Below are 26683 nucleotides of genomic sequence, written 5' to 3' on the forward strand. Positions count from 1 at the left end.
TTGTTTATATTTAATCACTCGTTGTCCCCCTAAATACTTTAAAAAGTAAATAAAATGCTCAAAAGATTAATTATTGGCATTTTTTTTAAACTATGCATTTTAGACCTTTATTTGAATATTACATTAAATTTAAAATTTAAAAATAAATAAATAATATTATTCATCCCTATAGTTTTTTCGAACATTTGCGCTATATAACGACCTTACGAATACACCATAGCGATCAGATATTATCAACATCTCAATCAGATATTTTAGATGCTCAAACAATATTTCAATCCAAAATTGTCTCTGATCAATCGAAAGAACCATAAGCAATTCGGAAAATCATCTGTAAATTTTCAAACGGAATTTTAGAACAAGAACATATATGATACAAAATTGGGTAATTGCAGAACCATATGTACTTTAACAATGGATCTTACCAATCACATATCGACTCCCATAACAGCTCTTTCACATGCAATAATCCCAAGAAGATTTTCCCCGATGTACAAAAAATATTCAGCATTCTGCCGACGAAAATCTGCCATCATCACCATTGGCTTCGATGTTAGAGACCGCAGGAAAAGAAGGGTGAAGTCCATCCATGAGCTCGCCATTGTTCAGTCTCCGGTCCTCTGCGATCGTGAGCAGCTTTTTACCGGAAAGTCGACGTTTCATCTCGCATTCCTTCCGGAAAGGAGCGATTTCCATCCATTGCCCTTTGCCCGCTGCTACCAATTTCGGAATCGCCATTACCAAACCCTTTCTGGAGAAAACAATCTCGAACTCAGAAACACAAACGTTAGCCAAACCCTAATGACGACTCAACAAACTGCAAAACATGGCGACTTAAAGCTAGTTTTAATAGCAGAAACCTACTTGCAGAGCACGCAAATCAGAAAATTATGAGATAATCTCTTGAGTTGTGATTTTTACGACGCTCACTGTGCCCCGTGATGCGTTGTGCAATGAATTTAAAGAGTTGGCAACTACCTTTCGTTCAATTCATCAACAGAAAAGAAAGCGAGAGAAACGTTTATTGCGTGTTCGTTGGCCGAACCTTCCAGCGTTGACGGAAGAGGCAGCGAGAGAAACGTTTATTGTGAGGAATCCCATGTTATAGCCTTCATATTAAGTAATAAACACATGAATATATGACATTTGAAGAAGAATTCAAACCTCCAAACCTTTTTTCACCACCATTTCTATAGCTCCAAATCTTTCTATGAAGTAAATGCATTGTAACCTTTCTTTATCCCGGGAAGGATTCAATGACAAAACCAAAGTATCATTTTCATCTTTTAAATTAACATTAAAGGATACTGATCTAAGCTTTTCAAGGTAATGATACCAAAATACATTATCCTCCTCTCTAAATTCTAACTCTTTCTTTGCACAATACATGATCTTTCTCTCGAAATTCTAACTCCTCCTTTACAAGCCTCATTTACAAGCCATTGTTGATACTAAATAGTAGGCATATTCATATCAACTATTTGAAAAAAGATAATAAAACCTCTAGATGTTAACTAGAATCTCATGTGGAAACCTATAGAAAATAAAACATAGATTTAGTTTTTTTGACTTTACATTAAACTAGGTTATTTAAGGTGTTAGCAATACTGAAATTTGTTCTAAAGAACTAGAGACATTATAGCATTTAAAATTATGATGTTAACAAATATTCTTTAGACGTTTCCTTTTATGTTTTATGACATTGTGTATAAGGTGTTGTTTAACCATTCTCTTTGGCGCATGGCCTAGCTCTAAACCATTTTTTAAAACTATGAATTTTTTTTCCCTCTTTCTAGGAACAACTATGTACTTTACACTTTAGAGTGTCAAGAGAAAATATTTGCCTTTTTATAATCTCACCTATGGTTGTCACCTTAATTATAATTTATGGTAAAAATTATCCTAATTAGAGATCAAAATTCTTGTTTAATCAAGTTCTTTGCTAGTTTGTGAGTTTAAAAACTCAAATCATCATGAAAGGCACTCATTTATGAGAAAAAAATGCAATAATAATAAAACTAAGAGATACCAATATGGCACGGCCATGTGATGGTCATGTCAACGGAATATGTAACTTTTTTTGTCAAAACACAAATGTTGTTGTGACCAACATAATGATATGAAAATTTGTTGCCATCAATGTGTCATAATTATGTCGGTTATAGAGTTTTTCCATGCATGTTGCTATGTGTCCCATGGAAAATAAATATATCATATATTTAAGGATGACATTGATGCATTTTTTGTCTTTCTACAAATATCATTTCGAAAACCCTTAAAGAAAGTATGTGTGTGGGTTTTGGTCACATATGCACACAACAAGTATAATGCACGCTTCACACATTCAACCACTAGTTTTAAGTGCCCCCATGGCTACTTGAAAATAGACAAACAATATGCACCCCACAACACTACATTAAATGATGTGGATTGAGATATAGATTTTTGGATCTAAATGTGTAAGGGTTTTGGTCACATATGTACACAAGGAGTATAATGCATGCTTCACACATTCAATTACTAGTTTTGAGTGCCTCATGGCTATTTGAAGGTAGACAAACATACACCCCACAATAATGCATTAAATGACGTTAATTAAAATATACATTGTTAAATCTAAATAGTATATATTCTGATATATATATATCCAATGATCTATCCCAACTTACATAACATAACATTTAATGTATTGTTGATTGATGCATATCATTTTTCCTTAAAAACCCAAATCCACAATCACTGATACATATTTCGTACATCTAATCACTACTTTTTAACTCTCATAACTATAAGAAGTAAGTAAATAATATAATTTATATATACTTCTTACCTTCAATCACTACTTTTTAACTCTCATAACTATAAGAAAAAGGTAAATAATATAATTTATGTACATATATATACACATGAATGTGTATGAATGATGCTTTATATGTTGTTTATATTTAATGGTCATTTGAGTAACCCATAAATACTTTAAAAATAAATAAAATCCTCAAAAGAATAATTCTTCGCACTTTTTTTAACCATGCATTTTAGATATTTATTTCAATGTTACATTAAATTTAAAATTTAAAATTAATTAAATAATATTATTTATCACCATGTTTTTTGAACATTTGCGCTATATAAGGAACTTACGAATACATAACTCGTCATTCCTCGCCATACTGTTAGACCAGAGCATACATAACACACAACGGATTTATTGTCAAAGACTTAGACAGCAAAAGCAGAGAATAATTTCAGAGATAGACAAATGGAGAAACAACAAGATTACTCAATCAGAAACCGCGGAATAGATAAAACAATCATTGAAGAACAGAAATCACTTAGCATTACATAATAGGCTTGGGCCTTGGCTTGTTTTCCTTGTAGAGAGAAATTACAAATTTATAGAGGCAGAAGAAGGATCTAGAATCTTGTATGTGATTCAGATGGAGATCTGGAATGATCTAGAAACTAATGGCGGTGTAGAAAGATCTAGAATCCTGGAGATCTAGAATGGCAGTGTAAAAGAATATAGAATCTTGCATGTGATTCATGAATTTGGCTTCACACTTAACATTCTCCCACTTGAAGCCAAATAAGAGTCATCAAGTCACACCAAGTCCTACCATGCCTCTACATAACTCATGTTTATTTCGTGGTAGAATCTTAGTGATCATATTAGCAGGGTTCTTATATGTATGGATCCTTTCCAAGGATAACTATTCTTCCTCCAAAACATGCCGGATCAAATGGTACCTTAAGTCAATGTGCTTCACTTTTGAATGAAATGTTGGGTTTTCGCCAAGCGAATGGCACCCTGACTATCACAATATAACACATACTTGTCCTGCTTTATTCCTATCTCTCCTAGAAATTGCTACATCCACAACATCTCTTTACATGCTTTTGTTGCATCTATGTACTCTGCTTTTGTTGTAGATAGGGCTACTATTCTTTGTAGCCTTGACGCCTAAGATATTGTTGCACCTACAAATGTATACAAATAATTTGTAATGGACTTTCTGGTATCCATATCTCCAGCCATATCCGCATCTGTAAATCCTTCAAGCACAGTCTCATCATGACCAAAACATAAACAATAATGACTAGTACCCTTGAGATACCTCAAAATCCATTTTACTGCTTGCCAATGTTGTTTGCCTGGATTGGCAAGGAACCTACTCACTACTCCCACTGAATATGAAATGTCTGGTCATGTGCATACCATGGCATACATCAAACTGCCAACTACTGAAGCATAAGGAATCTTGCTCATCTCTTCTTTCTCCTTGTCATCACTAGGACATAATTCAGTACTCAGCTTGAAGTGGGCTGCAAGGAGTGTACCAACTGGCTTGGCATCCTTCATATTAAACTTGTCAAGCACTTTCTTAATATATTTTTCTTGTGACAGTCAAAACCTTTTGTTTTTCCTATCACGCATAATCCGCATGCCCAATATCTGTTGTACTGGTCCCAAATCTTTCATTGCAAATTTGCTACCCAAATATTTCTTCAACCTATTGATCTTATTCTTATCATGCCCAACAATCAACATGTCATCCACATATAACAATAATATGATATATTTCCTTGATCATACCTCTTGATATAGATACAATGGTCAGCTTCCAACCTCTGAAAACCATTTTCCAACATGAATGAATCAAATTTCTTGTACCATTGTCGAGGTGTTTGTTTCAACCCATAGAGACTCTTCTTCAACCTACAAACAAGGCCTTCTTTTCCTTTTTCTATGAAGCCTTCTGGCTGCTCCATATATATTTCTTCCTCCAATTCACCATGAAGGAATGTAGTTTTTAAATCTAACTATTCACATTCTAAGTCTAAAGTAGCAACTAGACCAAGAATGACTCTAATGGATGACATTTTAACAATGGGTGAGAAAATTTCAAATGAAGTTAATACCTTCTTTTTGGGAAAAACCTTTCACCATCAGCCTTGCTTTATACCTCTTCTTCTTTTCATCACCTTCATGCTTAATCTTGTACACCCATTTATTTTGTAGAGCCTTTCTACCTTTTGGGAGGTTTACCAACTCCCAAGTTTTATTTCCCTGCAAAGAGTTCATTTCTTCTTCCATTGCTTTCTTCCATTCTTTATTGTGCTCGACTTTACAAGCTTCTTGAAAACAATTATGTTCACCTTCATCATTCAACAAAATATAGTTTGAAGGAGGATACCTTTGTGAAGGCTTATGAGGCCTAGAAGATCTGCGAACCAACTGTGGTGGTGCATTATTAGGTTGAATCTCCTGTAAGGGTTCCTGCAAGATTCCTTCTTCTTGTTGTTCATCATTTTCCACTTGTTGTTCTTCATGCTCTTGAATTTGATGTTCATTTTCTTGCATTGGTGGGATGTTTTCCTGCTGCTCTTCAAACCTGTCAATAACCTTCTTGACCTCCAACTCACCTACAGTCCTCTTGAACATTTTAGAATCATTAAATATAACATCCCTACTTCCAATAATTTTATGTTTGACTGGATCCCATAGACGATAACCAAAATCTTCATCCGCAAATCCCAAAAAAATGCATTTCATAGATTTATCATCTAGCTTAGTTCTATTTTCTTTGGGAATGTGTACGAATGCTTCATATCCAAAGATTTTCAAGTGAGAATAATTCAAATTCTTACCAGCCCAAACTTCTTCAGGGATACCACCATCCAAGGCTGTAGTTGGAGATCTATTTATGAGGTAGCAAGCAGTCCTGACTACTTCAGCCCAAAAATTCTTCTCCAAACTGGAATTGGACAACATACTTCACACATTTTCCATAATGGTGTGATTCATCCTTTCTGCAACACCATTCTGTTGAGGAATACTAGGCACAGTCTTCTCATGCTTTATGCCAAACCTGTTAAAATATTCCTTAAATGCATTTAAGCAATATTCTCCACCATTATCTGTTCTTAAACACTTTAGCAATTTGTTAGTCTCTCTTTCAACAACAACATGGAATTTTTGAAATATTGCAAACACTTCACTTTTATTTTTCATAGGATATGCCTAAACCTTCCTGGATGCATCATCTATAAATGTTACAAAATATGATGCTCCTCCTAATGATTAGATGTTAACAAGCCCAAACACATATGAGTGTACCAATTCTAACACATTTTTCTTTCTGTCATCGCCACCTCTAAGGAATGAAACCCTTATTTGTCTACCATATATACAATGCTCACAAAGATCGAGATTATAGGATTTCAAACTTGACAATAAATTTTTACCAACAAGGATTTTTAAGCCCTTCTCGCTCATGTGACCCAAATGCTTATGCCATAGATCTGCTGAATTTCCTTCTTTTGTGACAGCGGCCAAATCTGATTTTCCTATCAGTGTCTTCAATGTGTATAATGTTCGTGTCTTGGGTCCTTTGGCCATGACCAATGCACCTTTTCTAATTTTCCAACCTCCTTTTCCAAAGCTTGTTGAATAGCCTTCATCATCCAGTCGTCCCATAAATATTAAGCTCGTGCACATTTCTGGTACATTCCTGACCTGTTTCAACAATATATCTTGTCCATCTTTCATCTTGATCTAGACATCTCCCACTCCAACAATACTGCAAAAATGATTATTCCCCAAATGCACTCTACCATAATCACCAGGATTATATGAAACGAAACTATCTTTGCATGGGGTTACATGGTGAGATGCCCCAGTGTCAAGGATCCAATCAAAGCTACTGCTAGATGTATATACACATGCATCCTCTACTGAAACAGTAAACAACACATCACCATCTGTGGCTACTGCAGTAGTCTCACCTTCATTTGTGCTAGATGACTTGTTATTTGTATTGGACAATCTCTGATCCTTTTGTCCTTTCTTCCAGAATCGACATTCTTTATTCATATACCCAAATTTGCCACAATGAAAGCAGATGATTCTGCCTCTCCTTAATTTTGATCGGCCTCTCGATCCTGATCGCCCTTGCTGGCCTCCATCCATTCTCCTACCACGATCAGCTAGAGCTAGAGCCTCTCCTCCCTAGTTTTCCGCAATTGAATTGCGTCGCAGCTCCTCATTCATTAAACTGCTGTTGACATCATCAAACTTCAAGGTCCTTGTAGTTGTTGAAGTGCTCATAGCTACAATTAAATTTTCCCAGCTGTCTGGCATAGAACACATTGGCAAAATAGCTCTAATTTCATCATCTAAAATGATTTTAACAGAGGCAGGTTGATTAGTAATAACATTAAATGCATTCAAGTGCTCAGCAACTGAAGCGCCCTCTTTCATCTTGATATTATAAAGCTTATTCATCAAAAACACTTTGTTTGATGCTGTGTTCTTCTCATATAGATCATGGAGCTTCTTCCATAATCTTTCTACCGTCTTTTCTCCAGACACATTGAAATAAACATTCTTTGCTAAATATTGGCAGATTGTTGCAATCGCCTTTCTATCTAGCTTATTCCACTCTTCATTTGTCATCGATAAGGGTTTCTTTGTTGTGCCCTCAATCGGCAAATACTGATCCTATAAAATCAGTATATCCTCCATCTGTGATTTCCATAGGGAAAAATTAACTCTGCTCAACTTCTCCATATCTGTAACTGTTGTCCCCATTTTCAATCAAATTCACACAAAAAACTCCATTTAAAAATAAAACTTTAATTATTACTTTTTAAAATTTAGTAATAATGACCTTCCTCCTTTTAAAATACCCTTTCAAAGTTCTTGCTCCCTTTTAAAATATACTTTTCAAAATTCCAACATATAATTATATATGTTTCATAATAAATATAAAAACATATATAATGTTTTAACCTTTTCACATTTCACACATACATATGTTGGTTTGAGAAAAAAACTTGAGGTATACTTGTAACCTTGATGTGAAAAAAAAAAACTTACGAACACCACGTTTCAACATAGATCCAAGACATTTTAGTTCCAACGTTCCTCACCTATTTTCTGGACAGATCTTTTAACAGCTCCAGACGTAATAATGCACTAAGTGAATTGCACAGTGGATATTCGACCCTAGTTCTAATATCAGTTGTTAGACCAGAGCATACATAACACATAGCGGATTTATACTCAAAGACGAGCATACATAACACATAGCGGATTTATACTCAAAGACTTAGACGACAAAAACAGAGAATAATTTCAGAGATAGACAAATGGAGAAACAACAAGATTACTCAATCATAAACAACGGAATAGATAAAACAATCATTGGAGAACAGGAAGAAGAAGGATCTAGAATCATGTATGTGATTCAGATGAGATCTGCAATGATTTAGAAACTAATGGCGGTGTAGAAAGATCTAGAATCCTGGAGATCTAGAATGGCGGTGTAGAAGAATCTAGAATCCTACATGTGATTCATGAATTTGACTTCACACTTAACACATAGACATACTCTTTGAAATAAAAAATAAAAAAAAATCTATATAATTGCTCATCATCCTCTTTGAAATAAAAAAGACATTTTGCGTGGTCATTTGACATTGGAGCGTTCGAAAATGTCTTTTTACAACCAGAGTAAATATGATACAAAATTTGGATAATTGCAGAACCATTTGTATTTTAACAATGGGTCGTACAAATAATGTATGGATTCCCATAAAAACGCTTTCACATACAATAACCCCAAAACGATCTCCCGCGGTGTACAAAAATATATTCAGCATTCTGCTGCCGAAAATCTTCAATCATCACCATTGGCTTCGATGTTAGAGACCGCAGGAAGAGAAGGGTGAAGGCCATCCATGAGCTCGCCATTGCTCAGTCTCCGCTCCTCTGCGATCGTGAGCAGCTTTTTACGGGAAGGCCGCGGTTTCACCACGCATTCCTTCCGGAAAAGAGCGATTTCCATCCACTGCCCTTTGCCCGCTGCTACCATTTTCAGAATAGCCATTACCAAACCGTTCCTGGAGAAAACAATCTCGAAATCAGAAACACCAACCTTAGCCAAACCCTACAGACAACCTCTTTGCAAACTGTAAAACAAGGCGACTTAAAGCTAGTTTTAATAGCAGAAACGTAATTGTAGGGCACGCAACTCAGAAAATTATGAGGTAATCTCTTGAGTACTGTCGCCCGTGATGCGTTGTTCAATGAATTTAGAGAGTTGGCAACTACCTTTCACTCAATTCACGAACAGAGAAGAAAGTGAAAGACACGTTTCTTGCGCGCGCGTTCGTTGGCCGAACCTTCTTGCGTTACGGCAGAGCCTCTCTCAAAGCTTTCCAACGATCGCAATGATGCACCTATAACATGGGTTGAAAATCTCTGCTGTACTCACCAATAAAATCCGATTTCATATCTCTAACTTTGAAAATAAGATAAATTTAACAAGCCGTGCTGCTATGGGTTAATAACTTTATTTCAAATTGAAATGTGCACGATTTTGATTTGCATCTGAGCTTTACATAAAATCTCCATCTACACCATTGCATTTATTTTTATTTTCCTGCTTTAAAAATGGCCTCTTCCATAAGTTGGCATATGATAACCATATTATTTCTTAACAATAATAACGTGGCAGCGATAGGTGTTAGGCAGTATGACACTTAGAAATGTAATCATTAAATAACGTCCAGAATAACTTCCTAAAGTCCATTCAGATATAAGTAGATAGATACATTTGTATCGTCTTTCATTTATCGTGTGGATCTAAAATTCTAATATATATAATTAAAAACAAAATAAAATAACTGGAGTGATATACCCCGTGATTATATAAATGCTTAGTGCATTTAAGGAATAAAAACCAAATAAACCATAACATGTCACCGTGCCATGCTTTCACCTTGCCTTTAACTATGATCTTAGTTATCAATGTTGAGTTGCATTGAAAACACATTTTATTTCTGGTATCATTTCAAATTTTCAAATTCAGGAAGAAAAGAAAAGAAAAAAAATCTATTTGATTTCACCTTGTTCTTAATTATCAGGTGATAGATTTTAGTTATCAATATTTAATTTTATTAAACACATTTTTTATATTTAATGTCATCTCAAATTCACAAAAAGTTTATTTTGTTAAGGATTTTGTTTCAATCTTTGTATTCGGTAGTACATTTTGTTTTGTGAGGTTTTTTTATTTTTTAACCAGTTTCTTTTAGCGGGGTGTTGGCATAGTTGGAGTGTGACATGGTTGATTCCACTCCGTTAATTTAACATTTCTTTATTCCACTCGGTTAATTTAACATTTCTTTATTCCACTCCGTTAATTTAACATTTCTTTATGCATAGATTTTTATAGTGTGAATGTACAATTTTTTTCTAATTTTGTGGATGTACAAATTTTCTCTGATTTTGATTAGTTAGTTATTATATTTATCTTTGGATGTCTTGCTAATTGACATTGGGAGCGACATGGTTGATTCCACTCCGTTAATTTAACATTCTTTTATGCATAGCTTTCTATATTGTGAATGCACAATTTTTCTCTAATTTTGTGGATGCAAAAATTTTCTCTGATTTTTATTAGTTAGCTATTATGTTTATCTTTCCATGTCTGTTTTGCTAATTGACATTTAATTTTATTTTGAAGTTTAATTGATTTATTGTTTTTTTTTTTCCTTTTTTTCTACTTATTAATAAATTCTTAATAATTACTAATTTCTCTAGTTTTCATCCCACTTAATTATTGGATATTTTAGTAAATTTGGGTCTCTATGTCTAATTTTGACTCACTTGTCAACTCATCAGTCTCCTAGACAAATTTTGACTCCCTTGTCTAATAAGGAAATTATTTTTTAGTTAATTAAATGCACAATCACACTTAATTTGATTTTTTTCTTCCTCTTGGAGAGTTTGTATATTGTATTGTGAGTTTGTATATTGTATTCATGCTTAGCAATAATCTATACCATCATAGATTTATTTAATTTTGGATCTATCAAGCATCCAAAGGAATCATATTTCTCAATAAGTGCAAAATTTGATGAAAAGTTTCTACCTTAAGAGATTTCAAATCCAAAACTAAGATGAATCTATGCTATCTCTTAATAATACTATTAATATTTATATATATTTCAAATCTTGATATAGAAATATTTTTCTTTTGTATTTTATTAATTTTTTGATAATAAAAATCTTCGGTATGTATAATAAATATAATTAGATGTTTTATATCTATTTTTATACCCCTATGGGAGGTTATATTATTTTCAGTTTAGTCAAAAACAATTGACTTTCAATTAGTTCTGAAATTTTTAAATAAATTTGTATTAAAGTTTTACAAAAATAAATATTAAACTTAATATTCTGAAAATTAAAAATAGATTAAATTTTTAAATCTAAATTTCTATTTTTTTATTGTCATATAGCTGAAGTGACTAATTTTATGGGGTTATAAATAGTATTTGTGAAAAAAATAAATCAAAAATCAAAAATTCAAAATTTTATGGGCTTATAAATTGTATTGGTGAAAAAATAAAATAAAATAAAATCAAAAAATCAAGAATCAAAAATAAATTATATACGTCGAAGTGCCATAGTACACATATCAATGCCAATATTTACGACCAAATTTAATCAAATATGTGTGAATATTTGATTTGACATGTTATCATTAAAATATTTTAAAATCAAATATTATTAATAATTTTTATTGATTTAAACTTTAAAATATAATGAATAAAATATTATTAACAATTTTTATAGATTTAAACATTAAAATATAATGAATATTTTATAATCAAAATGTTATTAACAACTTTTATTGATTTAAATATTAAAATATAATGAAACTCCGCTCAAATTCTAAGCAAACTACAGGAAAGAGCTCATGAAGTTGTAAGAAAACATAAAATACAGGCAAGGAGCATATGGCAGTGTCCTTTTCTTTAGGAGATAAATATTCTGTAATCATGATGTCACTCGTTGACATTAACTTATTACATAATAACTTAATGGATTGCATGATTATAGGGTTCTACCAAAGTGGAATTTCTAGTGTCTGTGAGACTTCGATTTATTATCAATTTTGTAAAACAACAAATATCAATCCATGAATTAGTCCGCATGGGGTAGCTCAAGTGGCAATGGCCGTGGAAATGAAGTCTCACTGAACCGGAGATCTTGGGTTCGATTCTTGTGCTACCCTCCCTGGAAATGGGGTGAATAACACTCGAAAATAAGAAGATCTCACCTAAGCTTACAAAAAAAAATATATCATTCCATGAATTAGAAAACAATATCATTCGATCAATTATCGAGTTTTCTAGCATGGCTTTCTTTCCAACGTCAAAAAGCCTAAAACTGAAGTGTTGAAGAATCACCCATAGTGACTCGCAAGTACTACAAACTCATACAAACTCTATTGAATTTAGAGTGACGATTATCGAGTTTTCTAGCATGGCTTTCTTTCCAAAGTCAAAAAAGCTAAAACTGAAGTGTTGAAGAATCGCCCATAGTGACTCGTAATTACTACAAACTCATACAAACTCTATTGAATTCAGAGTAACGATTATCGAGTTTTCCAGCCTGGCTTTTTTTCCAACGTCAAAAAGGCTAAAACTGAAGTGTTGAAGAATCACCCATAGTGACTCGTAAGTACTACAAACTCGTACAAACTCTATTGAATTTAGAGTGACGATGATATTTGAACAATTATAGGTAATCATTCTTATTCTGATTTAGGTCTAAATATCAAAGTTAGAATATTGTTTTTTTATGATTTTAAATCACAAAAAGATATAGAAATATATTGTATATGGATTGAATAATAAAATTACAATATTTTTTTTTTATTTAAATGTATTTATTAAATTATGAATATAAATTTTTTTGTTTATGTTCATTAAAAAACAATAAATTTAAATAATCAGTGTAGAAAAAAATAATTACAAAGCATGTAAAGAATTTTATAAAAACACAAATTAAATTTATCTTTCTGAAACATGGTATTTTATTTTTAATATTAATTTCATTAAGAAAAATTGTTTTATCGAGCTCATTATTTTAATGCAATAGTATTTTTTTAAATTAAGCTTAAACATTGTGGTTTGAAAATTAAATTTTAATAGTTATAAGTTACATGTTGATATAGGAGTACGTTGCATATTGATTAACTAATTAAACATTAATATATTGTTATTTTTTTTAATTCTATGACTATAATATTTTTCTTTATGTTTTGAAAAAAAAAAAATTGGATGAAAATTTTAACTTTATATATATAATAAAGTCAAAATTTTGACTTTATATATATAATAAAGTGTACAATTTATATATAATAATTTAACCATAAAAAAAGTTATAAATCTCAAAGCTACCTTAAATTCGGGTTTATGATTACTATGTAGCATGCTTTATAGGTAGATATCTTACACTAGGGTTTATGTTTACTTTGTAACATATTTGTATAATTATTTTATGGCAGTGTAACTATAAGAAAAGTTATAAATTGAAGGCTACTTAAAATAGAGGTTTATGATTACTATGTAACATATTTTATATATAGATGGTTTTGGATGTTTTTTTTTTTCCCTGGGAAAAAGTCGTAATTTCTATTAGAGTTAAGAAATTACATTTTGTATATGCCGAAGCATTCATATAGAGGCATCTGTGCCTGTCAAGTTCATAGTCTGCTAAATTAGATAGTCAAAAAAGGACAAGTTGTCTCCATGCAGGGAGCATTTCCAAAACTGTATACTAGTAGTGTTCAAAATTGTAGCCTTGCTCTTCCCAGAGAGCCATATATATATGCTGTTAATATCAAAAGTATAGTGCTGTACTCAGAACTAGACAAAGGAAATATATACAAGCTATTAACAACAAAAAAGAAAGTCTGTAATGGGCTTTTATAGCCCATCACCCATATGATCATTAAAGGGTCTGTGATAATGCTGATAGTATGATCCATCGATTTCCTCCTGTATCAGCCAGTTATCTCCTTGTCTGTGCGCTGCCTCTTTGGAGAGTTGGTCGGCGATGGTGTTTTGTTCCCTGTAGATGTGACGACAGACAAATGATTCAAAGGAGGTAGTCAGTCTTTTTGCTTCATCTAATATGTGTCTCAACGAAAATGCATGATAATGAGATGCATCATTCAGCCAATTGCATACTATTTTAGAGTCTCCAAACATCTGGAGGTGCTTGCAATGTTTTTGAATGGCAAAGTATATGATGTGTTTAGTTGTGCACAGTTCAGCATAGTTATTTGTGCCTCTGCCTAAATTTATTTGTATTTTATAGCAGTGTGATTCGTTGAGATAAAGAATTGCTCCTCCTCCGCAACCCACTTCTTGCACCGAGCCATCAAAGAATGCCCATGGTTTCGATTTGTCAATATTCACCTGTCTTATGATACGAGCTGGGCCTGAGGTTTCGTCGTCAGGTATCATGTTATAATCAGCAATAGTGTGGTGAAGGATAGTGGGCCAATGAGGGGCTCTGAGGTTAAAGATAGCCTGATTTCGGGCAATCCAAACGGCCAACCAAGCAACGGAATATTGATGGATTTCCCTTAGTGGTTCTGATTCCAGTTCTCCCATGCATCCATTATATTATTGCCTTGCCAATTTTTCAAATGCGGGAGGTGAGTGACGAGGGCATGCCAAAACTGTAATGTAATGCTACAGTTCAAGAATAAATGTGCAGTGCTTTCTTCCTCTTCATGACATAGATGGATGGTTTTGGATGTTTTTAACTCTATAACCATTTAAATTAATCTAAAATAGCTATCAATTACTTTTTACATGAAAGACAGGTACTAAGTAGCAATATTACACTTGTTTAAATTTAATTTTTAAATGTGATATCCATAACACTTTGCTCTTTCTCTCAAACAAATTTATAGTAAATATCTTAATTTACAAGTTATAATTAGTTATAAATTTACAAGTGAATCTTAATTTATAACTAACTAATAATTCATGTTTCTAATTTTTATATTTCATAATTTTATATTTAAATTTAATTAACATATGACAAAACAATATTTACTATAAATTTGTTTGTGAGAGAGAAAAGTTTTATGGATATCACATTTAAAATTTAAATTTAAACAAGTGTAATAATTAAATTTAAACAAGTGTAATGTGTATGCGTGGGTTGGGGAGCGGAGGGGCGCCATTAGTTAATTTTATTGAGTTTTTATATATTTATTAATTATATGATTTGAAATATCATAGTTATTAATATGAATTATTATCATTTTAATTTATTTTATTATGAAATGTCTATGGCCAATTTTTTAGAAAAAATGGTTCATAATTTTATTAATAAAAATAAAATTACAATATAACAAATTGAATTGAATGAATCTATTTTTTTAGTTGAGCCAACATTATATTCTTTATTATTTTTTTTGATTTAATAATTTATTTTACATTAAAACTTCTCTGACTATAATAGACCCCACAATCATCAAATTTAAAATATACTTCTTTGCATATTTATTCTTCCTTTTTATTATTTTATAAATAATTAATCCAATATTTTCTCACACTTATATTTTATGCTTATGCGTAAAATTAAACATAATATTAGAGTATAAGTCAATTTGCGAAAAATACTAATAGATTTGACAATATTAAAATAGCTCACAAACACTACTCTGGAGCATAGTGATAATAAAAATATCAAAATAATAAACGAACTATGACAAACGAACAAAAATATAGTAAATGACCTATGGTAATAAAAGACAAACACTTTTCTATTAATCTCACAAAATGATTTCAGACCGAAGTAACCGTATGAAGCACCACCTAAATCTCAAGACGGAATATTGCAGTTTCTCGTCCAGAAAGGATCAGATATTATCAATATCTCAATCATATATTTTACAGGTTAAAAAATCAAGGCTCCAAGTTGCCCTCTAACACCACAGGACGCCTTGTCCACTCACTACTATTATATCAAAGGCACTCTTAAAACATTATTTTAGACAAATTAGTCACTTTTTATTTTAATTCTTTTACACTAAAATTTAATATGAATTGAATTGTGATAAAAAAGTTTTCGAGACAAATATATTTTAAAACAAAATTTTATATTTAAGACGAAAATAGAAAGAAAAAAAAAGACGAAAATAGAAAGGGAAAAAAAAATAGATTTAGACCAAAATGTTTTGAGACAAAAATATTTTAATACTAAATTTTGTATTTAAGGCAAAAATAGTTTAACACAAAATATTTTAATACAAAATTTTATATTTACTATAAAAATAATTTGAGACAAAAAATAATTTAAGACAAAAACTTTATATTTAAGATAAAAACAATTTGAGACCAAAATATTTTAAGACAAAATTATATTTAAGTAAAAAATAGTTGAGACAAAAATATTTAAAGAGAGAACTTTATATTTAAGACAATGGCCACTTAGTACGAAAACCATTTATGACAATTAACAATTAAGACAAAACCATATCCATTTAAGAGAATATTATCTAACTCCAAAATTGACTTTGACAGTGCACCCTAGTTAAGTCTGTCACCTTGCAGGGTACTATTGTCCCGCACCTATACCGAGCTTGCTATTTCACTTACCATTAATGTTATCTCATATAAAGACAATGATTTGCTGGGCTCTTCATTTTGTGGGGATAACAGACTTCGAATCATGATATCAATTCCTTTTATGTCCATTGAATCTCTGCTGATAGTATATACAATTAGAAATAACTTGTCTTTTGTTGCATTCTATCAATTCATAGACACTTTTACTTTGACCATTTTAAAATAAAATAAGTATTCCTACCCATTCTAAAAAATAAATGTAATAAGTTGTCATTTAATATACCCATTCTAGAAAATATATGTAATAAGTTGTCATTTAATATGTGTATGCATTAGTTTAAATAAAATTTAAAGTTTGGTATATATATATATATATATATATATATATATATAGTCAGTCTAACCTATAGATAAAATGACTTTTCTCATGATTTTTTTACTGTGTGGTTTTGACTAAAATCCAAGAGATTTTGAAAAATTGAGTTTAATTTGTTTAATCTCTAAAATATGATTTCTATAAAGGGTTTTTCATGGTGTTGTATCCATTTATGCATTCAAAAATGCATTTTAAACAACATAAACTTACATTTCTGGTTCAATTATCTTATCGGATTTAATGAATATATATATATATATATATGATGAAATTAATAAAATGAATAATAATATTCTTGTTCACATAATCTTTTAAATTTATATTTCCAATATTTTATAAAAGATTATTAATTTTTTTAAATAAAAAATTATTGAAAATATAACTTTTAAACATATATTTATTTATTTCATTATAAATATTAAAATTATTTTAGATATTTTATTTTTTAAATATTACTTTACTTTTAGTAAAATTATCAGTAATATAGAGTTACATACCATCATAATGGCTTTTAGATTGGGAAAGTTACCTACAATATAAATACATACTTGAAATGTCAATATAGTTTATTTTTTAATACAATAAAAGTATCTAGGTTATTATTTACATAAAAAAAAATCAAATGTTAATAAAAAACATAAAAAATTAGCACAGGTTTTTAGTGAAGGATTATTTATTTTTACTTTAATTATGAATGAAAGTATTATTAATTATTTTATAAATATTTTTTTAATATATATAGAAAAAATAAAAATTTAAAACTAAAAAATATTTGGCAAAAGTGAAAACTCAACTATAGTAATAATGAATAGATTTTTCAAACTAGTGTGATTTTTTCTTTTAATAAAAATTCACTTTTTAAAGTTAAAAGTTCTCTGATGTTATGGCTTTATTTGAGATTATTGAACAAACATCTAATCTAATTTTAGATATTACATAACTAAAAATAAATAACAAATGCAATTTTTTTAACAAATAACATATTATGTATTTTTATACATTTTTATACATTTATGATAACTTATAATTAAATAAACAATTATTTGGTTTAGCAATATTAGTCATGTATATGCTATGTATATGCTATTACCATTTTAATAATCAAATTCTAATATTTTTTCCGAGTATTATACCTATACCCTTGATTTCATAGATACATCAAAACTCAATTTAAAATTGACTTCCTCATTGGCTTAAATCATGTTTTGGGAATCAGGTCTATCTCACAGTTTACATATAAAACAAATTACGAAAAGAAGCTCCATACCTTCTCCATTATCATTGGGCCCAAAGTACAATGAAACCATTTTTTAGAAGAGGCAATAGAGTGAGCGAATATATTATTAGAGAGAAACCTCCAACAAGGTCATCCGTGTTATCGATCGTGCAGAAAACGGTCAGAAATGCCAAACTGACAGTGGCGGTAGTTGTTAGCACTTCCAAAATAACAACCATACAAATGGTGTTACAGCCTGCGAAGCCCAAGAACTACATTGTTCAAACGCTGACACGTGGTCAATCATGCTTGATTAAATAGCAAGTCGTTTTATTATGAAAAATAAAGTTGTTTCAAAGATATCATAAGCCTGTCACATTAAATTAATCACAAAAAAGGGAACATCACACACGTAAATTAATATGTTTTATATTGGTAGAAAGATTTATGGTTTATAATTTATCTATTCACTCTTTAACCATAACAAAGTGTCGGAAAAATCACCCTAGAATTTGTAATTTTTATTATGGGGATTTACTAACAATTTCGAGTTTTGGTGTAACTCCAAACATTTTCGTGGTATTAAATTTTGGACCCAAGTTTAATTTCTTGAGCTATGTTTGAGGTGGGGTATTGGAAGAATCACGACACTTCTTTGGAATCCATAATTTCTACCTTGGAGATCCTAGCTACCAGTTTGGAAAGTTTACTAACACCTATGGGTTTTGGTGTTACGACAAGCTTCTTCACAAAGAAATCCTATAAAAAAATGTTCACAAAGTAGATACATCTTTCATAAACAAAATAATGACATAGTGCACAGGAAGAAAGCGATACCAACCTTCACACCTTGATGTGTTTTGAAAACTCCACTGGACTCCACATCCAATGAATTGGCCCATCCTCCATTTAAAATGCTACCTCCTCTCTGCACTCCAACCCTTTCCATCTCTTCTTCCCCAGATATTACCTTCACTCTGAAATATTAAGTATAGAAAGGTTAGAATGAAGTTTGGCTAGAAATACCATATTTATAGTTGCAGGAGCGACATTCGAAACTTCATTCAATTATTGGTGAAATGTCAATGAACCACAAGTGGTGCTTATTGCATTCAATTACTGGTGTAATGAAAACTAACACTACTACACAGAGAGGGCTTCTAAGACAATTTTTTAAGACAAAAGAAATATTTTGTCTTAAAATTTTCAATATGAGACACTAGTAAAAAAGCTAAAGGTAAAGGATTAGGAGTCTATTTTTTACGATGTTGATGGGTTCTTTAGGAAGAAAAGCAATCGAGGCCGATAACAACTGATGGGATTTAGGGTGATAGAGGCTGACAACAGAGGTGTGCTTCGTGAGAGGAGAAATGGAGGCACTTTCGCTGAACGTGGATAGGCAGTAACATAGTTGGAGTACTTTTCGGGGTCTCCATTGATTGTGTTTTAATATGTGTTTTTTGATTGTTTCATTTATTTTGAACGCTACTTCTTTTTTTCAGAAAGAAAAAACATTATCTTTGTATTAAAATATAAGGATAGTACATAATTTATATTTTGTTCATTATATTATCCTTTCATACTTCTCCTATCATTCCTATGCCCATACATTTCTATTTTCCTGTTCTACAAAAAGTGTCTTTCTTAACATCAAACTGTAGCTTATAACCATTACATTTTCATAAATGAACACTTCCATTGTCTAAAGATAAAAAACTTCCATCAAAATCAGGTCTGTGTTAAAATTTCTCCTAAGAGTAGTTGATGCTGCCTATGTTTACCATGATACCCTGCTTGAAGATTGAGATTTTTTTTTTTACTTCTTTCCTTCATAATAGCTCTTTTAGATAGGAGGTCCACTGTCCAATTTTGTTCTTTGTATATATGTTGGAAATGTATACCATTAAAAGTCCTTACTAGGTTTTGAATCTTCATCATCCAATTTTCAAGTATGGGGGGGTTGAAATTAATATGCTTGTTTACCCAGTCAATGATTCCTTTTGTGTCTCCATATATCTAAATTTTGTCTAACCTTAGCTATTTTGTTGCGATTAGAACTCCCCATAATGTTGTAATCTCTCATTTGTTGTTTGATCTCATTCCTCCCTCTCACTAGAAGTGGAAGAAATTACTAGGCTCAATAACTATGACTGCGCAACATCCACATTTCCTTCTATTGTTGGCTCCGTCAATATAAGGAGTAATTTTATTACTACTACCACATATTGTAGGATGGTGTGCTTGCATGAAATAGTTGGTATATTGATGATGCACATATTGCTAGATCAGTCATGTATTTCCATATATGTGTCGCCACCGTGGAGATCATATGATATGTTGGAGTTAGCTCATCTAGCGTTTGCATATTATTGCTTATGTCTTCTATTTCTAGATGTATGATACATGCTATTGTTTCTATGTATTTGGATAGCTAAGACATGGCGATTTACATTGCTGCTCATATATGGAGAAAGTATGTTGCTTCTTATGATCTTTTGATACATGCTACTGAGGAGATATTGTGCATTTATATGGCGAAATCATGATGTTGGTGTTACAAGGAGTATGCATGTTGTTTTTGATGATGTGATGGTTTTATGGTTTTTCTGCTTAGCTTCTTCTCTTACGTGGAAATAGAGTAAATTGATGGATTGAGGTTGAGGAGATAATGAGTTAATGTTTCTATTGTTGATGCATAGATTAGTTCTTTGATTTTATTGCTCAAATACATTGCATATTGGCCATATCTTGATGTTGTTGGAGAGATTCCATGTATTGATTCATATGTTGCTAGTGACATTGTTGTTGCTTGTTCATTTGTTGCTCAGAGCCTTATGTTGATGCTACTATATCAATGAGCCTCATTCATTTTCTTATGACAAGGATATTTATTTTTTGCCTCTTCTATGACATATGTAACACCATCCTCCCAAACTTACCCAAGTTCACCCACAGTTCACCAATCCATGAGGGTAAATATGTGTCAAAGAGTTACTAGGATATGACACAACCTCCTACGTACAGTTAAGGAAGTGGAATCAGAAACTTAAAACTTTAGTGACCTTCCTCGGGAGCTACAGGACCCTAAAAACCCACTCCAGGTGCCATAACGCTGAGCTAACTTTCTTTTTCACTAACCTAGGTTGTCAATTGCATCCATAGAAAGGAAATCCAATGAGTGTCAACCTCCATTCGCATCGATAACACTGCCTCCCAACAACGACAGTCTAATTTACCAAGTTCTCTTCATGCAACCCCGAGATCTGATCCACTTTTTCAGGGCTAGGATCCAGACATCTACCGAGAACTTGATAGAACTTTCCAAAATGATGGATGACACAAGGAAAAATCCATTAATGTGAAAATTAGAAAATAGCTTGACCTAACAAGTCTTGACCATGACATAGATTTCGTCAAATACATTGTGAACATGTAATCTGCAGGTTATAAATGCATATCTGAACATAAGGGTTTCATACTTATTTGAAAATAATTAAGAAGGTTTGATGACATCTCACAATAGCTGCAATAACATATATTAGGTCATGCATTCAATAACCATTCATTTACTAATCAAAACATGATGAGATCCATAACTAAAGTTTGACATAAAACCATGCTTATAACCAACATATAACCAGCATAACAACAGTGACAGCACAACCATCAAAGCCACATAATAACAAGTATAAATACTTGTGGAATACAAGAGGAAAATCTCTCTTATTAATGTATGAAAAATCCAACCAAGTCAGGAACTTCCACGTACCACCCAACCATAGATTAGGTTTGAACCAAATCTTTATTTCAACCAATCGACCCTGTGCCATATTCCAAACATGAATGTGGGACTCACAGCAAAACAACGAGGGCTTCCTCATGCTTTACCACATATACTGCCACTATCAGTTAAGAAATTTCTATGTCCAAAGTAAGCACCTACCCAACTAGGCTTTACCACAATTCTGCCATTACCAGTCAAGGGATTCCTAGGCCCAAACAAAGAAACATACACTACTAGTATTTACCACAATCCTTCCAAAACCGATCAAGGGATCATTAGGACATAAACAAGAATGGATGCCTCCAAATTTATTCACCAATACCTTGAGGAATTTTTTTGTCTCCACACTAAGGATTTATATTGTATTCTGTAATTACTAGTCAAGGGATTTCTAGGCCCTTGGGAATTTTCCTAAGACCACCTCACATGGTTGCAAAACCATCTGGCAATCCAACTCAACCAAATGAAAGAACCCCATCACAAAATGGCTATCTCGGAATGGAAAGGTAAATTTGAAACCATTGTCACACCTGGAAAAACCCATGCCAATGACAACAAGAGAACCAAATACACATGCATGTACCATGCATGCGAAATTTAGCATGGAAATTATACATGCAACTTGATGCCTACAAACTAATCTCATTGTAGCCACTTCATCCAACTCTTCCTTGCTCGATCTTAGCTTCCCTTTGCTTTCTTGTGCTCAGCCTCCCTTTTCCTTCCTTTCTCCAATGCTAGAGTGCTCCACGGATGCTCCAAGTGTGCAAGATTATGAGATAATAGAGAGAATAGAGTGAGAGAGCTCTAAAACTACACTGGAAAATGCTTAAACTCACAAAATACTAAACTAAAAAAAGGTGTGAAATAATGCTCAAAAGCCTTTTTATCAATTAGGCCTCTATTTTCTTCAATTTCCATTAATTTTCCTTCAAATTCCTCCTCACATGAAATATGTGATCTTTCACCTTCCTTTTCTCTTATTTTCCATTATTTTCATAAATAATATGCCAATTAATGCCTATTTGCCATTGCCTTTGTGAATTTCCTGAGCCATAATAAACCAAATGAAAACCCACTAGGATGTTTTTCCCAACATTCCTCTTGGAATACATGTCCCATGAACTTTGTATTATTTCACCTTTATTAACTTTATTACATGGAATTTTAACCTAGGCTTGTTATAGGTCTCTCCCCCTCACAGGAACATTGTCCTTAGTATTCTATGACACCTACAACCAACAAGGCTGCTAAATGTCAAAATATACTGCTCATGGAGCTTTATAACTTAATTCGATGCAGTATTTATAATGAAAAACCTGCTGAAAAGAAAAACCAACATGAAAAACATAAAAACATGATAACCATAGTGCTTCTAGGAGCTTCATAACAAATATCATTGTGGTATTTACAATAAAAACCATACATAAATATGTATGTATATGTTATGCTCTTAACCTGCAAAATGATACCCAAATACAGAATATGCGAAGAAAAGATACCCAGAACATAGAATAGCAATGATTTTATTATTAAGAGAGTAATGTTCACTTGCCTCTTCGAGGGGGCAACCTCCAATAGAGCAGAGCTCGACTACAAAATAAGACACAATGCTCCTCGCAGGGAGTCTCTATCCTTTATATATGACTCAAACATGCAATACCACGGGCCAATACCGTGGGTTTTATTAATACCATCTATCTAATACTACGGCCCATTTGCAACTAACTGTGGTCCCGTCATTAATTGCGGGTTAACCACTTACAAATATTAATATGGGCTTTATTGACTCTTGACTATGACGTGATCCCATGACATAAATTAGGGGGTTAGGGTGGGACCCTAACATGCCCTCCCCCTTAAGACTAGCCTTGTCCTCAAGGCTGAAGCTGCAGAAACTGCTGAAGAATAGTGGCTGGTTCCCAAGTTGCATCTTCCGAAGAGGTGTCTTTCCATTTGACGAGGACTTCCTTAATCATGTGGCCGCGCAGGTGTTTGTCTCGTGTGTCTAGAACCTATTCGGGTTGAAGCCAGATTGACCCTTCTTCGTCCAATTCAGGTAGACTGGTTTGAACTCGGCAATTGTTCCCAATCACTTTCTTGAGGCACGATACATAAAAACTGGATGGATTTTTGCCATAGGTGGCAAAGCCAACTTGTAAGCCACTTCTCCAATGCACTGAAGTACTTGGTATGGTAACAATGTAAACTTTGAAACGGGAACTGATACTGTTACCCGTTTTGTAGAGGTGGCAAAAAATGACCCGATTTTCAAAAGTGGTGATGCAGAATACACATGTTTTTTTTAGAACATGGTTTTTGGAACTTTAATTTTTTCATGTGCATTAAGTTTTAGAATGGTAGTGAATGGTAGTGATTTTCATCCTGATTTTAAAAAGTGAGTATTCTGCATCACACCCTTTTTTTAAAAGACCTATTTTTTGACTTTAAATTTTCTAGTGTGTGAAATGTAAAAAATTATTTTCTAAATTTGATAGTTTTTGAAGTGGTCATTTTATTCATATTTTCTTGTTCTCTATCTTAATTTTTTTTTTTTTTAGTGGGGTTTTTATTGTTTTGCGTTTTTAAATTAGAAAGTCGATAGTTTGAACTTTAGATAATCTACATATTTATACATCCTTAATTAATTTTTCAATCCACATGAAATAATTGTTTCTAAAAAACAACATTTTTTAACAATGGACATAAAAATAACCATTTTTAACATAAATATAACAAAAAAACTAAACGTTTTGATAATTTTTTGCTAGAATTAACATGTCAAAATCACAATTTTTATACAAAAATATTAACTAAAAATGGTGAAATAATAGTTTTTTTTATGAATTTCATGTCAAAAAAATAATAATAACAACTTTTTTTTTTCAAAAAATAATAATTAACTAAAAAATCAATGCGAAAATCACAGTTGTGCTCTCCCCCGCCCACCCCTCCACCGCCACCGCCCCCTCCCCGCCCACCCCGCCCACCCATCCCCCGCCACCGCCACCGCCACTGCCCCCCCGCCCACCCTGCCCACACCCTCCCCGCCCCCCCTCCACCGCCACCCCGCCCACCCCTCCACCGCCACCGCCCCCTCCCCGGTCCCCCCGCCCACCCCGCCCACCCCTCCACCCACACCGCCCCCTCCCCGCCCACCGCCATCGCCCCCTGCCCGCCCACCCCGCCCACCCCTCCACCCACACCGCCCCCTCCCCGCCCACCGCCACCGCCCCCTGCCCGCCCACCCCGCCCACCCATCCCCGCCACCGCCCCCTCCCCGGCCCCCCCGCCCACCCCTCCCCGCCCACCCATCCCCCACCACCGCCCCCTCCCGGCCCCCCTGCCCACCCCTCCACCGCCACCACCCCCTCCCCCCCCACCCCTCCCTCTCCCCCTCCCCCGCCCGACCGGCGGCGGGTCGATTCCGGAAATCGACCCGCCGCCGGTCGGGCGGGGCGGGGCGGCCCGGGGGTGGCGCTGCGCGGATCTAGAACACATCTACCCAAATCTTCAAGTAATTTCGAATCAAACAATGAATACTTTATTCTCCCACCTTCACATGCAATTGTTTTATTTCTAGACGCACGTTAGGAGGGACAATGTTGAAAATGGATCCACCTTTTTTAAGAGTTGATCTAGTCTATATACTCGTCGCACTTCATTTTATCCCATTCTCTTCTCTTAAACTTCTCTTTTCATTCCTTTTTTTCTAGTTTGTTTCCTCCTATTTGAATTCTCTCATGCATCCCCCTAGCAACTTCCCCTGAATCCTTCTTCTTATTCCAAGAATGGAGGTGAGACACCTCTTTAGTCTTCCTAGTCAGAATTTGCCTCCAAAATTTCTTAGGAGCTAGCTTAGAGAGGTGTAAGAGATTCCCTTGTCTTTGACGAATGTATTGCCTCTTTTTCCTTTTAGTTAGGGCTTTATATATTTTTATCTTGTCCATTTTAAGAGATTCATCAACAGCTTCCTTAATTGCTCTCCTCGCACTTTTACACTCTTTGTCATACCATGGATTGGTTTTGTTATTTCTTTTATTATTTGATATAGGAAAGATAATTTGCAAAATTTGATAACTAATTCTCTAAATCCCTTTCCAAGACTAACACTTGAAAAATCAATTAGGTAACAAACATGCTATTAGATAGAACTATTTGTTTCTTTATTTCACCAAACCAAATTGAAAAAATAATTTTATAAATTAAAAATCAATAATACAATCTTAGAAGCAGTTTAAACCTATTATTATAATCATGATGTGAAATTGAATAGCTAGATTCTTAGCACATGTAATATTCTCTTTTATTCTGCTATCAATGATATCATATTTTCCAATGTTTGATACATTGTGCAAGGCCTATATATATATAAAAGGATCATGAAATACAAAAAATGGAGAACCTTTTCCCACGAGCATGTGTGTGCTTGACACAATAATACTTGCAACAACAAATATTCAATAAGATGCAGACACTTTTAAATTGGTTGTAATTTGGAGAACCTGATCTTTTTTCAACGTTTTGAACTCATTTCTGTATCAGCCATAGCCAATATTATGCTTTGACTTCCTTAAAATTTTCAATGGTTAGAAGAATAAATTACTGATTAGCAGAAATAGTAAGATATGTACAATTTTGGTTTTGTTAATATCACAGTTATGAGATCAAATTACATGTTATAAGTTTAGAAATTTAATTTAAGACATCATTAAATCATTATCCAATATAGCATACAACATTTAACCTTATAAATAGTGTTTTATTAGCACAGGGTCCACATTAAATATATTATTTACTTCTTCCAAATCATCTGGGGAGGGTTTCAAATGGTCTGCCTTCCATACGCTACATG

At 33.0% G+C, this 26683-nt stretch overlaps 2 protein-coding genes across 2 annotated transcripts; both read right to left on the reverse strand.

The window, feature by feature from the left end:
• Positions 1-208: 208 nt before the first annotated feature.
• Positions 209-915, reverse strand: LOC149254799 (uncharacterized). Its single transcript, XM_089457115.1, has 2 exons — positions 865-915; positions 209-751 (listed from the first exon to the last, which is right to left on the reverse strand). Exon 2 carries the CDS (start codon positions 736-738, stop codon positions 505-507), a length of 234 nt encoding a protein of 77 aa, XP_089313241.1. The 5' UTR covers positions 739-751; positions 865-915; the 3' UTR covers positions 209-504.
• A 7487-nt stretch (positions 916-8402) lies between these two features.
• On the reverse strand, positions 8403-9056 carry LOC149254800 (uncharacterized). The gene has a single exon (XM_089457116.1). It carries the CDS (start codon positions 8889-8891, stop codon positions 8682-8684), a length of 210 nt encoding a protein of 69 aa, XP_089313242.1. The 5' UTR covers positions 8892-9056; the 3' UTR covers positions 8403-8681.
• Between the last annotated feature and the right edge of the window lie 17627 nt (positions 9057-26683).

The sequence above is a fragment of the Pinus tabuliformis genome, chromosome 7 (assembly GCF_031772625.1).
Source record: "Pinus tabuliformis cultivar Carrire ecotype Pingquan chromosome 7, CPIR1, whole genome shotgun sequence".
Lineage (NCBI taxonomy): Eukaryota > Viridiplantae > Streptophyta > Pinopsida > Pinales > Pinaceae > Pinus > Pinus tabuliformis.